The sequence below is a fragment of the Buteo buteo genome, chromosome 11, assembly GCF_964188355.1.
Source record: "Buteo buteo chromosome 11, bButBut1.hap1.1, whole genome shotgun sequence".
Classification (NCBI taxonomy): Eukaryota; Metazoa; Chordata; class Aves; order Accipitriformes; family Accipitridae; genus Buteo; species Buteo buteo.
This window is the reverse complement of record NC_134181.1, coordinates 15,210,938-15,229,649: the sequence shown is the minus strand read 5'-3', so window position 1 is coordinate 15,229,649 and position 18,712 is coordinate 15,210,938. Positions and strand designations below refer to the sequence as shown.

The 18,712-nt window shown below is 33.8% G+C and overlaps 1 protein-coding gene across 6 annotated transcripts in view; it reads right to left on the bottom strand.

Moving 5' to 3' along the window:
• The window catches only part of PHKB (phosphorylase kinase regulatory subunit beta), a 90,478-nt gene that overhangs the window by 37,000 nt on the left and 34,766 nt on the right, over positions 1 to 18,712 (bottom strand). For all 6 annotated transcript variants that reach the window (XM_075040177.1, XM_075040173.1, XM_075040174.1 and 3 more), the window contains 6 exons: positions 16,163 to 16,258; positions 14,278 to 14,475; positions 13,481 to 13,538; positions 9,762 to 9,839; positions 7,688 to 7,846; positions 3,143 to 3,237 (listed from right to left, as the gene is read on the bottom strand). In XM_075040177.1, coding sequence (XP_074896278.1) covers positions 3,143 to 3,237; positions 7,688 to 7,846; positions 9,762 to 9,839; positions 13,481 to 13,538; positions 14,278 to 14,475; positions 16,163 to 16,258 — 684 coding nt within the window. The remainder of the gene's footprint in view (positions 1 to 3,142; positions 3,238 to 7,687; positions 7,847 to 9,761; positions 9,840 to 13,480; positions 13,539 to 14,277; positions 14,476 to 16,162; positions 16,259 to 18,712) is intronic.

The following is an 18,712-nucleotide window of genomic DNA, read 5'->3' as shown; positions in this document are numbered from 1 at the left end:
TAGTAATTTTAGTTCCTTCTTTACACATTATCTACTTCCCTGAAAATAAAAAAATAAGCAGTCTATCACTTTGTTCTCCTGACATCATCAATGGGCATTAACCTTAATTTCCAGTAACTTAAATGAAGTCCTCACAAATGATTACTTAAGCCTACAAAGCAAAACATTAGAAGAATATAGTCATCACATGTGGCCAGAGAATTTAATTAGTTGCAACCCTATACATATATTTCAAGTTAACCCAGAAGATAAATTAGTCTCACTTTAACAATTTAGTAAGATTATAATTTTTTGTTAAATACAAAATTAAATATAGGATAGCAATAAATCAGCTTTCATATGCTCCAGTAAAATAGAAAACAAAACCAGAAAATCTCCACCCCATCTCATTTCTCAAATGTTATTGTTACTATACAGGCCCTCTTACACACTAAATTCTCCCAAAACAGAATGCAGCAACCGAAACTGTGTTATAATATAATTTCTCCTGGATATGGAGACAGTAAAAAGGAATAATAAAATAAGCTCTTCTAAGGAATCCAGTTCTAAAGAGTTATCCCCACTGAAAATGCCCTGCTTCTTACAATGAAGTGAAAGGAGCATTGATGATTTCATTTTCTTTTTAACTCATGGATAGGATTTAACCTGAAACACTACTGACCATTTAGCATTACAAAGCAAATTATTAGTGCAAAGGAGAACCTCTCCGACTGCTGTTAGACTTCACTGTGTTTTGGAACACAGACTAAAACCAGCAAAGAGAATCCTGCTACAGCGCCACACTGGCATTTCCCTAGGAGGGAACATATGGAGACCTCTTCCTGAAAAATAAGGTTGGGGGGGCTTTAAATTAGGAGACAAAACACTTCCTTCTAACTATAAACAGACAAAATGAATATTTTAGTATTACTGAGTTTTCTACAACAAATGAGATTGTCCTCTTTTATCAGATTTTCTAGGTCAAGTGATGCGTTAACAGCTATTGTAGTTATATAGAATTATAGATATATAGTTTCCATAGCAATTTTGCCTTTGTAGGTCTATGTTACCTTTAACTAATTCTAGAATATTCTTCACTGGTGCTTCAGAAGTATAAAACTAAGGTTCAAATATTTTAAATACTTTTCATTGCTTGCTTAAATCTACACAATTATGTGGACATCAGACTTATTTTTGTAGTAGCATCAAAGCCACAAATAAACTAAATTAATCACATTTTTCAATGGCAAGTGTCTATAGAGATTATAGTCAATGCAATCAAGATATGAAAATATGCCTACATGGAAAATGCATTTCTCTAAAAAATATTTCCTTAGCACATGGCTTCAAATAAAAATTTAAAAAGCCTTCTTTTTGGTACATCACCTTCCAAAAACAAGATGCCTTGTGTTCTCATTTTTTATTTTATTTTTAGTCATTTTTCTAGCACTTTAAGGCAAATAATAAATAGTGATTTTGCATAAATTAGCTCAATTAGATAAAATACATAATCAAATATTCCAACAAACTGTTTAAGCAAATTTTAGAAGTGGATTAAAAAAACCTCAGGGTCAAGACTCTCAGCTGGAACTTGAAGTTTGCTGACTTTAACTGCAAGACCTTTGCTGATAAAGCATGCCTCACTCATGTTGATACATCTATGCATCTGCCTTTCATTTTTTAACCTCTTAATGATGACCCATTTGAGCTAACATCTGTATCAAGAAACATTTTGCCCTGAAACTAACTTAATAGTAAAACCACACAAAGTACAGCAGCACCTGTTTCAGTACAAACAGTCCCAATGAAATTCCACAACCACCTGGTTAGCACTGCAAGGACACTAACCATCCTGGTCACAATTTCTACATTGCTGCTCAGAGGCTACAATGACCAAGGCCTGATGCTACAGTCACCTAGAATTCCCACTAATTCAGAAGTGCCTCTTTTTTTCTAGCCCACATTGAGAAGCACATGCAGTATCTTGGACAGCTTTATCATTTACATATCAAAGAAAAGCATGCACAGTCTTTAGAACAAACCATCATCTTCTTCAAAGTGTTCAACTGTGGCATGTTAAAAGTTATTGGTTTCAAGAATCAGAGAAAAAAAATTTCAATGGGCTGCATGGAACACTGAATTGATATAGGCTTCTTCTAATGGCACTCCTAAAAGTGCATGTCATAGTGGCAGCTCACAATTTCTGTAGTATTCATAATCCCATGATGTAAGCACAAAGAAAGAAACTGGGAACAAATGAAGTCACTGAGCTTTCATTATCTCGTATTAACATGGCAGAAGTGCTGTACCATGAATAATGAAAGTCTCATTATGAATGAGACAACACCCAGGCACTTGGATTACCTCAGGAACAAGAAATAGTAGGAAATGGAGGTTTTAGGCATTTGGATACAACAAGAAAAACAGTGCTCACTTCTGATCTTGGAATAAATCTTAAGATAAATGCTTTGTATTTTATGCTTCAATAACAAATTCACAGTGCTGAACAAGGAACTTTTCAAATATATATTCCTTATACCAAGAAATAAACAGGCTGAAAAACATCTCTCAGCTACACATTTCCATACATACAGTTCTTACCTCTTTAAGTCCCCTCCATATAGAGCACATTTCTGCCTTGTTATCCTGTCTACTGCAGATTTGAATTACAATGTTTCAAGCATTCCCCATCCCTGGGCACTCATTCCTGCTGTCCATTTAAGCCAAATACAGGAACACATGTGTATACCATACACACCAAAAAAGAACTTCATCCTTCTAGCTCTTAGGAGCTCTAAATACAAAATATATTAATACATTGAAGTGGTAATTAATTTGAAAGAATAAAAAAAAAGCAGGCTCATTCTTGCCTTCATGACATATCTATAACTCAAAGAAACATACCTATCTGTTAGCAGCTATTTATACTTACATTTTATGTATCATTTTGATTGCACCACTTAATTTGAAGGCAAATGTGCACCACTTCCCCAAAGCTGCAGATGTTAGAATCTTCCTTTTAAAAGCAATCCTCCATCAACTAAGAAAATGTACATGCATTTAATATTTTCCTAGCGCTTTAACTGTAATATTAGAAGACTGTATATTACATGTAGATGACAATTTTTCAGTAAAAGTATTTTAATACTTAGCATACGCTTACCTGATTTGAAAATCTCATGCTAACATTCCGCTGATCTTGTGGAGGTACGTAACGTCCGATAGGGTCAATATCTTTAGGACTTACTAATTCGTCAGCTGAAAGTAAACAATAACGAAAATACAGAATGACTTGAGTACTTTCTGCAGCTTTTATGAAGGAGGCATGCAAACATATTTTTGTATTAGCAGTTATTAACATATTAGCAGTTCTGCTGCTATAATCTTTGCTTTAGATCTGTGTTTTACAGATCAAAAAGACATTCTGCAAAATTGTATTAAATTTAAAACTAACGACTCAAGCATCAGTCTTGCTACAGCTAATTATAATACTGTAGTATATAAAAACAATCCTTTATTTTTTCACAGAGATACATTAAAAGAATATATGCAGACAACAGATTCCACAAGTCACATAAAAAGCCCTCAGTCCACAACCATGGAACTATTCTAGAGCTTTAACTAGAAACTCAATGGTTACCAGCAAAAACTGATTAGCTTTGAAGAAAAGTAAACAGCCTCTGTCTCAAGGTAATCACACAACTATAATCCTGGAAGGGACAAGGGATATCAAAGGTATCTCTCAGTACGATATCTCAAATAGAAATTGTAAAAAACCAAAACAAACCAAAACAATTAAATATATTTGAAACCTAGAAATTTCTACATGGAGTTTTTTACATGGAAAAAAAACCCCAAACCCAAAATTCCATTATTTTAACCTTCTCCTGAAAAAAAAAATTAAGTAGTCCAATAAAAGTATACTATTAAAAAGTTTCAACAAATGCCTTGAATAAAGGTTCACAATCTACTGTGAGCTATTATGCCCTTCAAATAAGCATTCTCCTATCAAAATCTCATTTTGACATGAAACTCTCCAATCTTTATTTATTTTCTGCTACAGAGGAGGTAACAGTACATTTTCATTTCTCCTACATAAAAGTCAACAATTTTTAACATATTCTTAAAAACCTCTACACTAGGAAATCAGCTATTAATCTCAAAGAGAAATAACTCATGACTCCATTAGCTTAATTCAGCTACAACGGAAAAAAAGTGTCTTGATAATAAAAATGTTTCTGAATTCTACACCGTGTAGTAAATTAAGGCAGCAGTTTATAAACTCAAAATATGTCCTGGCTCAAGCTTTAACAGTGTTAGGAAAGAACAGAAAGCAGAATAGACAGTGCAGTGGACAGAAAACGCATGGGCAGACAATGTAGAACACTGGCTGGGCACTTCACCATGTAAGCCATGAAGGAGCCTGCTGCTGCTACGAACTATGGCAGTGACTGTCAGCCACTAGATACTGAGACCATCTCCTGTCCTCAGCCTTCTATTAGGAGAGTGCAGCTTGACTCCTGCCAGCAATGGACCCTGCTCCTCTGCTCTGCACTACTCCTGCAGAGTCACAATCTACGTACAGGTGGTTATGTTAAAAAAACCAAACAAAACATAAAAACCCCAAAACCAAAATACAAGTCACAAATACAAGTGTATCGGAATGCAAAAGCAGAGTTTTCTTTGTTAGCTCATTGTTTAGATCAACAATGGCTGACAATGTTTAATCCATTTGGTCTATACTTTACAAAATATTGCTAAAAACTCTTAACTTCATTCTAGGCAGCACTGAGTCCACAGAACATGATATAAAAATTATAAGGAAAAGCACAGGAAAGATAAAACAGAGCTACCAAATGAAAGACTAAACTGAGTGAATTTTCAGTTGCATAAAACAGCTGAATACCTTGCATTCCTTTCCCTTGCTCTAAAATGGGGACCCTATCATAAAGGCTTTACAAACCTCCTCAACCAGAGCAAGAAATTCTATGAAAAACTGCATCACCACCTGCGAAATGTGTGCTTTGTTTTCTTCATAAACAATTTTTTCAGTTGCACAAGCACATGGTGACCTCCAACAGCAGTAGGCAGACACTTTCACTGCCTACTGTGAGTGAGCGGCTGCGTGATGCTTAGTTGCTGGCTGGGGTTAAACCACGACACTCTGTTGTTCAGTGGCTTTATAAGCAGGATCAAAATCTTGACTTCACTACTTCTGTTTGCCCGTCTGTGAGAGGCACTGAGATGTATAAGAATTGACTCAGTTTCATGTTGCTGCATTGTCATGGTTTAACCCCAGCCAGCAACTAAGCACCATGCAGCCACTCACTCACTCCCCCCCCCACCCAGTGGGATGGGGGAGAAAATCGGGAAAAAGAAGTAAAACTCATGGGTTGAGATAAGAACGGTTTAATAGAACAGAAAAGAAGAAACTAATAATGATAATGATAACACTAATAAAATTACAACAGTAGTAATAAAAGGATTGAAATGTACAAATGATGCGCAGGACAATTGCTCACCACCCGCCGACTGACACCCAGCCAGTCCCGGAGCAGCGATTCCCTGCCCCCCCCTTCCCAGTTCCTATACTAAATGGGACATCACATGGTATGGAATACGTTGGCCACTTTGGGTCAGGTGCCCTGGCTGTGTTCTGTGCCAACTTCTTGTGCCCCCCCAGCTTTCTCGCTGGCTGGGCATGAGAAGCTGAAAAATCCTTGACTATAGTCTAAATACTACTTAGCAACTACTGAAAACATCAGTGTTATCAACATTCTTTGCATACTGAACTCAAAACATAGCACTGTACCAGCTTACTAGGAAGACAGTTAACTCTATCCCAGCTGAAAACAGGACATGCATTTAGAAAAATTTGGACCGCAACAGGCAGACACTTGGCTCACAGACAGAAGAAGAATCTAAAAAAGTTATATTGTATGCTTGCCTACACAACAGAAGCAAGGAGGCTGAACAAATACAAATTAATTGCTATCCTTGAGGCAACACAATTTCTGGAATGGATGATGAATTAGGAAACCAGTACCTTCCCAGAAATCAAGTGTTTGGAGTCAGGCTTCCACTTAATTAGCAACCACCAACAAGCAAAGTAACACACACAAAGACTTTCACTAAGGACAAGATTGTTATTCAGGTAGGTTTTCACCCAGAATGGAGAAAAATTAAATGCACCAATATAAATTAGTATGAATAAATTGAGTTCCTGATATAACAATCACTGGTGAGTAGATTTAGCTTTGTGATAAAATTCCCAGACCCTGTTTCCAAAGATCGTGAGAGAAAAGGAAAAAAATAATATTTTGAAAAAAGGGAGGGAGGAATGAAAATAGTGAATACAGTGAAGAGAAATTTTTACTTTAAAATAATAAAGGAAACAGTTACTAATGACAACTTTTCAAAAAGAGATTTAGTACAATTATTAAAAAAAAGTGTAAGAATGTTCAGCAAAGAATTGAAACAAAACAAAAGGAAGTTACATTACTCAAACAGCATTTAGCAAACAATAACTACAATTTATTTAACCAGCATTCCTCAGGTATAGAAATACACAAATATTACAAGATACAAGATGAATAGTAGCAAAAATACAAGATGAATAGTAGCAAAATTATTACAGTATTCCTGCACACACATTTGAGGATTACTTGGCTAATACTAAGAGGTTAAATAATTTTTTTTTTTCATTAAAGGCGAGATTGCCTGCATTTACTTTACAGTGTTGGCTAAAAAAGGAATTATGCAAGGAATACAGTAAAACCAAACAGGTGGAGCACCAGACAACGGACTCTGTTCCTCCATACCTAAAGATAAAGCCGCTGTTCTTGCCAAGTCCTGAATTTTTAAACTCCTCTTCAATCTTTCTCATTTTTACTACCAACAGCCTGTTTCCCTTTACAGTGTTCACAGAAAAAAAGTTTTCAGAACTCAATCTACTGATTACCAGGTAAATGCTGAGCGTGTTAAAATAAAGTAATAAGTCTTTCTCCTAGAAGAAATATTAACAACAACAAAAAAATAATCTTAACTATGAAGATTTTTCTGGCTTAACAACTGTTTTTACATTAGCCTTTGAATCATCTCAAGCGAGAACAAGAGTTCATTTGTGACTGAAATTCACCATAACACCCTTCAATGGCCAAACTTTGAAATGCACTTTCAAATGCTCATCTAGTCTCTTCTATTTTAAAGGAAGGGTAAAAATAACACAGATTGAAGAAAACATTAACTTAATCTCAGGCTGCAACTATTCAAAATTTAAACTTGTCTTGCTTAAAGCAGTAAATAATTTGAATCACTTAGAAACATCACTGCACAGGTGCAGTTGACATAGTTAATCCAGAAAGCGTCATGTTAATATATTTTGTCATGATGAAAAGGGAGTAAGAGGAAAAGCCAGGAAAAGAAACAGCAAACAAGAAACCTATCATGTTTAGAAGATTTTCAGTATTCCATAAAATATTCCAGTAAGCTTCATAGTACGCTGCATGAAGCATAAAATTTTAACATAAAGCATAAAAAGCAATTCTTGCCTATCACGTATGTACCAAAGCGAAGACATACATGCCACCCACAGTTCATTCAAAACTCAAGCCAATGTGTTTGTTCAGGTTCAAGAAAAACATTAACAAGCTAAATATCCTTCACTTCTCATGAGTCAAAACCTGATAAAATTTCCTCAGCCTCTTACCCAGGAGTTTTGCAATGATGTAAACTGCCTGTCCCCACAAGAAAAACTTTCCATCACGTCCATTGTTACTGGGAAACCGTTTCTGACTGCCAGGGTTCTTCTTTTCCAGTTCAACAAAATCAGCTGGCACATAGTAATACTTGGGTACAACAGGACACCCTACGGAGTTTTAAAATAAGTACAGTAAGTAAATAAATTCCACTTCCCTTAAAATTTCATTGTAGTCCCCTAATAAAGCTAAAGTGGATTCAGAACAGGAAAAATTATACCCTAGCAACGATTTAATTTAACAGAAAGACTGTTGTCATGCATTATTATCTCTCAAAACCACAATCGGTGTAGGAAATGCAGGGCAGTATTAAACTACCTTTATTCTTCACCAAACATTTCCACAGAACACACACATTGTCTGTGTAGCACCTTACTGTCCAAAAAAGAAAAAAAAAAAAAATTCACCTAAACCAAAATGCAGTACAGATAACAAACCATAACGAAAAGAAATGAAAGCTGCATTGAGTGAAACCCTTGGGGTTTTTTTCCCCCCACATTTAACACCAGCTCAGTATTAGACAACATTTTTAAACTAAAATCTTGGCCAACAGTAGTCAAACATTTAATTAAATGAAAATTCTAATTTTTTGCAAATATGAAAAAACAAGTTAAACCCAGCATTTTAAGTTTGAAACATCATGAAACAAAATGGCATAACTTCTTCATTGGAAGATAGCATACCTTGTGTCTAGAATTATGCCACAGGTATTACTGATCATTGTAGATTAATAACCTTTATTTCAGCAGTTTTTAAGCAGACAAGAGTCAGGAATTTAGAAATATAATTACAAATGATTCACCTAATTATATGCAATACAAAAGCAAATTAATATGCTTTCTGCAAAATTAAATTTCACCTTAATATTGTTTTAATTTTGAATTTAATTGGATAAGAATAGGTAATAAACAGAATAAAGTTGCAGTGTCTGACTATTAGCTTAGAAAAAAAGTATTACTGGCAAGAAGCTGAGAAAAATTGAAAAGTGAGAGTTGCTAGGGATAGACTACTCAAATGAGTGAGGTATCAACACACCTAGAAATTTTAAGGTGAGACACTCAGGATGACATTCAACTAGAGAAACCACAAGATTAATCTAGTGTTTGTGGAACTTCACATACTCATTAATAATGAGAAAAAAGCAATGATCAGCAAGGTCAGAAAATTTGCTATGTAAAGAAAATTTGGTAAGGAAATATTTGAATTTCTTGCAGAAACTAGTTCACTTCAACAAGTATTCTAAGTTTAAAGAACAAGTCAGACTAAAATATTCTGCATCTACTTGTGTAACTGTACCACAGATGTCAAGAACAGGTGACTAAAGATGCTGAGTTTTAAAATTGGATTGTCAGTATAATGAAGCTGCTTCTGTTCTCAGGCCATTTTTTTTTCCTCCCACTCAAGCTTATGGTCTTTCTCTCTTTTTTTTTTTTAACTGAATTTTGGATGGATGTGCCTGTAGGCCATCAATAGCCTTGTCTGCAGTTCCACCAAAATTCTGGATTGCACAATTTAAGTAAGAGAACGTTTATATTAAAGTTAACATGTTGCTACTTTCACTGCTCTAAGCTAGAAACAATTTCATATTCATATACTAAATTATTTTTTAAATCTTCTGAAGTTAAGTGACAATGAATGACACAAGTAATTCTCAACTGTATCCAGGTGGAACACTGAAACAATCTGACTGTCAATAGTTAATATTTTCCTGCAAAGCTGAAGTGAACTTTGTAAATAATGAGGCGTAGGCAAAGGAGGGGAGGAACGACTGGGTACAGTGTAACCTTAAATTTACATCAGCAGCATTTTTCCAGACAACATTACTTTTATTATCATACTTTATGATGCAATGTATCTGCATCAAAGAGATTATTTAGTATTAGTATTTTGCCATCAGGAAACAGTGATATTATTACTTCTCCTTTGTTCTGACTGCAATATCCATTAATAGGAATGCCAGTATTTTAATAATTTCAGATTAATAAAAAAATACAATGTTTTAGAAAAATGATTACCAGATAATACCTTCAGATGTATGCTGAAGCAAAGGATCCAGAAGATCCTGATATTCCTTTACTTGCGCAGGATTTCCTCTAAAAACTCCTAAAAATAACCAAAAAATAATTGATTTAACGGAAGAAATAACTTTTCTGTGAGCTTAGTGATCATAAAAGAAGAAAAAAAATCTAGTGTTTATTTTTCAATGGGGTAATGCCTACACAGTAAATAGTTCATGAAAAATAAAAGACTCGACTGTAGATCCTCACTTACTACTACAGCTAAATCTCACAGGGATCATGAATCAGCCACTCTCTTATTAGCTTAAACTGAAATCAATGACAAGTTACACAGGATAGTAAAGCAGTGAACTTACAGAGGCTCAGAAACTGGACACAGACAATGAGCTCAGCTAGCTGTAAATAACTTCCTTAATTATAGCAGAATGAAGAAGCAGAGCTTTTGTGTGTGTGGAGACAAACAAGCTGGTTCTAAATCTTTAGGACAGAGTTGCAAACTGATTTAGAAGTGAGCTGCCTAGAAATCCCAATAAATAAATACAAAGGGTACTTGAAGTAGTAAATCGAAAAATTCCTCTCCAAAGATTAGATGGAATGTTTACGTTGGTAATTTATATAGGTATTGATATCTGTGTATTACAGAGGTCTAGAACTGCTGACACACCTTGAGATATTAAACAGAACAATCAACTCTTTATGATGATGCTTTTGGGGAGAAACTTTTGGTAAGTTTGGGTGTAACAGTACCTTAAATGTTTTTCTAGCAGAACTTAGTCATCCCGAAATGAACCTGATGAATATTAACATGACCAGTGTTCAGTTCATCAAAAGTTCTTACATGAAAAGATATATCAAAAATACCAAAACCATTTCTGTTCATCAAGGAAAACATGGATGAACTTGACAAGTCACACTGACATTTTACAATAGAACAATTTTTAACATTTAAAGGGGAACAAGTTAGATGAAAACTTTTCATTGTACATCTTTCATTCATTTCTTCCCATGGTTTTCTTTTTCAGTTACCTTATTCTTCCATATTTTTAAAAATAGCTGTAATGTTTCCCTCCTTACCTTATCCTACAAAATTACCATAATCCTCCACATTCAAACAGAAAAGTAAAAAAGCTTTCAAAAATGCTAGTCAAATACGTCTTATTCAAAAAATAGCCATATTGATTTATTTAGTTCAATCCTTTCCCACAGCCATAGATACATATCTACTACCCAGAGAGTCCTAAACAATTTCCTTTTGAGGAAAATCCCAACAGGAAATTAGTACTAAAGCAGTGTTTTTGTATTCTTAAGAAGGGTTAATTCTGAAAGGCAAAAATAAGACAAAAGAAAACCACAAACTCACCCACTGAGAACAAATGTACCAGAACATCTTTATTAGAAAAAGTTTAGATAAGATTTTTGTTAGATATGTTTATGTGTGTATGATATTATTTATATATATGTACAGATGTATTTATGTGTACGACATGGTTAGATATGTTTGTCGTTGGTCTTTATGTTTAAGTTTAGATATGTTTTTTGTTTTAATATACATATAGTTAAAAAAAAAAATCTTATCTTTTATGTATTTTAAGAATATCCAACAAATTACTCTGCTGAAAAGCCAGAGTGCAGTAGAAAGCTGGAGTTTGAGTACTGTATAGGAATTTCTTTCTTTTCGTGGCTCTTGAATGCTCTATGCAAAAAACAAAGCTTGACAAGTGCTGTTCATTACATTTTCAAATATTCCCAAGTATATATACAGGAAATGAAATCACTTGCCAAGAGAAACAAATGCAATGAAAGTTTGCATACAAAAAAGGGTGTGTTTAAGTGACACACTGAACTATTTCAAAACACTTGAGCACAGTCACAACCTAGAAGCAATAGGATATTCTGACTATTTGTAATTTAGTCTTATTGGCAGATGCTGTAGAGGAAAAAAAAAGATGCATTTATATGATATACAATTGCTTTTGTATTAAGAATCATCTAGTGAAGGTAACAGTTGGGTAATAATGATCCTCATCCAAGAGGAATAAAACAGTGTTAATACTACTAGAAAACGCATAACTAATTCAGTAGTATCTACTTGCCAGAACTGTTCTAACTCTCCATACCTTAAAAATCCTAAAAAGCTATCATTGACAAAACAGAAAATTTGATGAGCTAATTAGTTTGTCTTCTAGAAGAAAATATAAGTAAATATATAGTTACTTGAATATGTTCTGCTAAACTTTCAAAAACAAAATTATGAAAGAAATTTTGCTGATGTGAACAAAATTGGTGGATTATGGACTATGATTTACAGGACTCTCTCCTTCCCTATTTAATAGCGCACTGTCCTACTGTTATACAGGTAACAAAATCCAGCTATCAGGAGTTAAGATATTCAGTAGCTTAATACACTTTGCTGAAAAGGCTTTCCTTTGTACTCTGCAAGTGTGTTGGAGGGGCAAATAGGCTTTCAGCTGAACCAGTATTCACAATGTAGCAGCTTGAGGTTTTTTCAATGTGTCCATTGTAAAGACATTCAGCTGTAATCTTCTCCTCCTATTTCATTGTCTTTTTGCAGTTTAAGTCGCTCTATATATGCTTCAAATTTTGCATTAAGGAAGCTCGTGGATTTGGAGATATGTGCACAAAATCTACTAACAGAATTGTTCTATTTGATGAAATTGTGGTACAGGAAAAAAGACAAGGATAGTATGTGCAAAATATGTATTTTTTACTTTTTCTTTGTAATACAAGAAAAGTAAAATGCTTTCTTTATTCTTCTGCTAACTTCAGTTAAAAATTATTATCTTTCTTGTTTTTCCCAAAACTGCAAGTGGGCAGCATTAAATGTCAGTGCCTTTCTCCTCAGTTTTGGCATCACTCTTTGAAAAATGTCAAGCATTCCTTCAGAAGAAAATCAATTGTGAAACTTTATTACATCTTCAAACAAAATATTTTAATCTGTGGGTGGCCACAGAGGAGTCTAGGCAGATAGCAGATTTCTATGCCCCTCACCATCTTTATTTGAAAACTATTTCACACACTAAAGAGAAAAAACCCAGATGGCCAGATTTTCATCCATTTACAAATCTTTTTGATGGCTGTAACACTTACTCATTTTCTTATTCAGACTTTTGTTCTATGTGACTTGTAGATTCCATCCTGAAATCATTCCATTAACTTTTTTGGTATGTCTCCTATCCTCAAGACAAGGTCTAAGTAGTGGTATTTTTGGTGGTGGTGGTGGTTTTTTTTTAAATCAGAGTAAATGGCTACGTGAAAAAACCTGGCCAGGAAGTACAGGCATTTCAAAGAGAAACTAGACCTTTTCTGGTTTGCTTTCTTCTCTTCTGAACTCTGTTTCAATTACCACAGAATATCCAACTTGAAAAGACCTGCTGCAACATTCAGTTTGTCCATGTGTTCTCTCTTCCACTTCCTTTTCTCTCATGTGCTGCTGCCAAGTTCTGATACACTGTGGAAGTTTTTAAGGCTTAAAAGGCAATGCAGGACTGAATGTCATGGATTCAATAGCTCACATTAAAAGTGCTGAATTATAAGGGGTTGGGTGCTTGGGGTTTTTTAACCCATGAGGCAGAACTCTCAATGGGGTATTTAGTGTCACTGCATTATGGTTTATTTTGACAGGACAGGAAAATCATTTTTTATCTTTCCTCTATGGGCTCATGTCTCTAATGCCTTTAAAGAACTGGAATGTAAAGCTGTACTTACCATCAATTATCATGAAAATAAAAAACAGAGGAAATTCACACTCAATTCCATCAAAAAGCTGAAAAGAAGAAAAATTAATCACACATTTCATCACTTTGGTTTAATGAAAGGTATTTGAATATCCTACTAAATTTCAAAGCAACAAAAACCAAACATGAATTCAAAAACATCTTAGTACATCAACTTTTTGTTTGGGTTACAGCTTCTTAATTCTATGGGCACGTTAACTGTGCCTTTACATATGCTGTGGCTCATTCTCAAGCAGAATATTTATATAATTGATGTTTTATTTTCCAGAGAGAAGCTATTGGGGAGGAAAAAAAAGTAGATTTTCATTTAGATAACTTTACTGATAAATACTGTGGTCAAAAGCAAAATTGTTTTCTATACACTCAGACTGTAGTCAGCTGTGAAATTAAATAAAATGATAAATAACTTCCTTATTTGTTATGTGAAATCAACTGTACCCTAAATGTAAATGGAAGCACATTCATTACAAAACAAATCAACAACTAACTTGCTGACTTAGCAATCTCTCAAAACTGCACATGCCAAATTACAAAATGCATCTGCTTCACTCGAAGCAATTTGGAATCACTGTGCAATTCAAATTGCAAATACTGGGGGGGGGGTGTGTGTCCGTTTTTGGTTTTGTGGGGGATTTTGTTTGGGGGTTGGGGTTTTTTTTGTTTTGGTTTTGGGTTTTGGTTTTTGTTTGGTTTTGGTTTTGTTTAAGTACTGCCTAAACATCTTAGAAAACCAAAATCTGTCCTTACATAGGCCAGGTATTCCTTTACCTTAATTTCTGCTGGTTTATAATAACGTCGTGTTTTGTCCTCCAGCGCTGTTCTGTACCCATCTCTCAGAAATCTTTTAAACCCATATTTTCCTTTCAATTTTCTCATAACTTTATCTAGTGTTTGACTGAACAAAACCTCATCATCCAAAGCAAATGCAGGATAACTAAGACAGGGCAAAAGAGCTGCATCAGTATTCTGTAGAAGGAGAAGGAGAAATAGCACATTACAAATTTAATGAGATCTCTGACAATTATTTGATGCACAAAGAAAGATGGTTTAACTTACTAAGTGAAATATACATTTGGAACGTTATCTTTATCAAAATCATACTACTAATATATTAGTGTGCAAAACAAGGCTTCTAAAGATGTGTAAGGATGAACTACAAACCCAATATTCAGATATATGATTTAAAAGAGAACTCATTTGACTCAGAATCTGACCTACTTTGCAGTTGATAATCTGCAGTGATAAGCGAATACGTTCTAGAACTCTGTGGTTTTAGAAACAAAAAATATCCTCCAGGTTATTCCTGGAGGAAACACAAACATTTGGGTTTCCTATGCTCAAAAAGAATCACAGACAGTTTACAAAGATGCTATGCTGAGAAGTAACTATGATTAAATCATCATTTTTGAAAAGCTTTTTCAAGAATATTCTTCAGGTGCTGTAACAAACAAGCCTGTCTGATTTACAATTAAGGTGATGAGGGAATAATTTCAGGAAAAAACGAGTAGCATTTCTCAAGAACCATGTGCAACTATGATGAATTAAAAACACAAGAAAAATTACTAACTAGTGCATCACCACTACAGGTAAGCTTACAGAAACACAAAAAAGTAGTTTTAAGTTATAATTCTTATGTCACGTGCAATTTTGTTATTCCGTTCTGCTGACAAGTCTAAGACATTCAACCATTTAAAATACCATTTTTTTGCCTATATCATTGATGTGAACCCATAAAAGGAAAAAAAAAGGACACAAAGATTGCTTCTGTAGCATAAGTAACTTAAGAAACCAGCTTCTGTTGGAATATTTCAAGTCTCCAGAAAATAACAAACTGCAAAAGAGTTCTAAAAGACCATTAGACTATAAAAAAGTAGCTGACAGTGCCTTTTATTTTAATTAACCAGTATTACAACTCTGCTATAATTCTTCTACACAATGAGTAAACTATTAATGTTGAAGATTAATAGTCTGTTTCAGGAACAAAAATGCTCTTATATCCCAGAATGAAATAAAAAAAGCAGTAGAACCCTATTAACACTCATTTTAAATTACTGATTTTCAAAAACCAAATTTACCTTTGATGCTAGTACTGAAATAGGTTTTTTTAAAAAATTAATCTATACTTATGTCACTTAGATTTACTCACTGAGGAAATACTTATTTGTAACAGTAGCTTATAATAACAAGAAATCCTCCATATTCAGCAATTTATGATAAGCCAACCTTAAAGACTTTTTTTCTAGACAAAAGAATGAATTAAAGCTAAAATAAAGTGTTTCAAAAATGCAGGTACTGAGTATATAGTGGAAACTAAGCCAACAGAAAAACAATCACTGAGACTGCAAACCCTACTTAAGTTACTGCAGTTCATTATTATTTTAAATTTCATTTTAAAATTGTTTAGAAAGCTACCAACAGGCTACCATTTTAACCTAAATATTCATAAAATAAAGAATGCCATCATAATTTCACTTCAGAGAAAGAACTACATCACAGTGTAGATGTGCTTTAAGAAGCAAAACTTTAACATATTCCCAGCAAATTCCTATCTTTATTAAGCAGAACATAATTCTTAGTTCTATGATGGCCATTATGTTCACATCCATTTATTTTCTCCACAGTCTGTTGAGGTGAACTTCATTTAATTACTTACATGAGACCTTGACTCTCGGGGTAGCAATGAATAGAGAGTCTGTCTGTTACGGTTATGGGCATCAAAATCCACAAATATAACAGACCAAGAGCAGCCCTGTAAACAGAACATCAAATTTATTTATGGGGAAAAGAAGAAAGGTTAGCATATGCTGGTGAAACTAACTGGTTCTTTGTTTTGGTTATGTTGTAATAGTCTGGAAGCTGGTAATCAGAGAACATAACACAACATCAAGTTGAAAACAATTTTCAAATGTATTTAATATAGCCCAAAATAGATGGTTTTATCTATTACTGATTATGAATTACATGATTCATTCAAGCTATGAACTCTTCCATCAATTCTTGAAAAATTATGACTATATTAAGGACAAACAAAAAAGTAGTCCCTCCCTGTGACTGCAGGAAATGTTCTAAATAGTGATGCTGAATATTTCATTACAAGTCTGTTAGAACACAAATAATTGTATATTCACCTGAGGTACTGCTTTGGAAAAGGACTTCCATAGCAAATAAAGATTACCTTCTTTTCAGCTATTTCAAGGTCTACGTTACCAACATCTATTCCTTAGCAAAACCCATTTCCTAGTAAAATTCTGTAATTTTACACTATTACTCTCTGACAGCTTTTTGATACTTTCTGAAACATTCCGAAAAATTCTCCTACCTGAAATACTGTTTAAACAGAATCAACAGCATTTAAAAGTATTATCAGTAGGCAATTTCTTGGAAACTCAATGCATTTTGTTAATGAAGAGATAACTTCACATATGTTGTAATTGATAATGAATCTCAGTATCACTATCCCATTGGAAGACACATTCAACACTGAACTTATTCCGTTACTGTCATAAATACCATGTCATAAATTTTCATAAATTCACTAAATTACTCCCAAAAAGCAGTTAGTTTCTTTGGTATACTATTCTCTTAGGAACACTGTGCCAGAACCCACCCTCTCTAATTATTAAAAACTTTAATTTCCAGCTAAGTTTCTACATAACTAGCTAACAACCCTTCTTTTTGTGTCAGTACTAGCATCCATATATTTGGCTTTCCAAACAACGGAAGTTTTTTCTTACTTACTCTTTAGCCGCACTCTAATTATACATAGCTATCGTACAAATACTCAGCTTTTGCTTTGTTAGGCTAAACAAAACATGTTTTTCCACTGTCCTCATGGAAAATAATCTCTCTGTTCTCTTAATTATTCTAGCTAGACATACTAATAGGGCTGAGATAAGAAAGTACACAAATAATCACATTTGCTTTGGTGATTTGTTACTCTACTATCTTCTTAATCTCAATTCTGATTATTCACAAACCTCTAAATTCATCTACAAACTCTGAACAATCTGTCTACATGTGTGAAAATGCAGTTTCAAAATCTGTGCATCAGTAAAGGATTCTTTGGGGATTAAAAATCAGGCTAATTTGCATTTCATAAAACCCCAAGCATCTTGTTTTACAAATGAACTATTTCTCACTTCTCTAAAGATTATAAAGTTCTGTAGTAAGGACACCTTACAAAGGCTTGGGTTTTTTTTCACATATAATATTTTTCACAGACTAATACAGGATATGTAGCTCATATACTAACAATTGATTATACTATGACTAGGTCAAACTTGAAATGGTGTTCATCTTGTCACTAGTAGTCCGATTTTAGTGCATACATGCATGTACCATGCACTTAATTCATTAGTTCATTAACTTGCATTGCCAGTAAACACACGTCCCCTTATGTAGTATTTTTGCTGATGTGTAATTTTTTCTAGAAAAAAAAATTGTAGGTATTGTAGCTAAACTGGAATTCTTACATTAACGATACAAATGCTAAGCTATTTATACTCTGCGATACTCTGAAACCAGAGGTTTGGGTTAACCATGTCAAGACCACAAAAAGATAAAATAAGTGAGAGTACTTTTAGCAGTGATGATTCTAAAACAATTAAGTAAAAACAACTGAAACACAACCAGTTCAGACTGCATCTTAAATGAAAAAAAAAACAAGAAAAAAAAAAAAAAAATCAGGCCCACTTTTATAGTTCTTCCATACAAGCTTCAGCAGAACTTAGGACGATACAATGACTTCAGGATCTGGCTACGAACAATGCACAGTTAAGGATTATAGCAGAATTCTTATGCCAATGTCATACATATTAACTACTTCATACAGATTTATAACTATTGTTTCAGAGATATGGAATACATTGGGAATAAATATAAGAAATTTAGCATAGGTCATAAAGCAAAATAATGAGAAACTAAATAGCTTCATATTAAAAATTCTCTTCTCAATGTGAAAACAAATCTTTCACTGAGGGAATGTTAGGATTACAGCTTGACTGTATTTTTATGCTTATAACTACCACTTTTTATGAAATAATTCTGGTATGATGGAGATGAAAAAGAACAGCATTTAAAAACCATGAATTAACTCCTTTTTACACTAAAGCATGTAAAATTCAGATTAAACAAAAAGCTAATCAGTTTTCAATTCATAATTGTTCTTTTTTCTATCTGGCACCTAGAAAGCATAGCAAAGGAT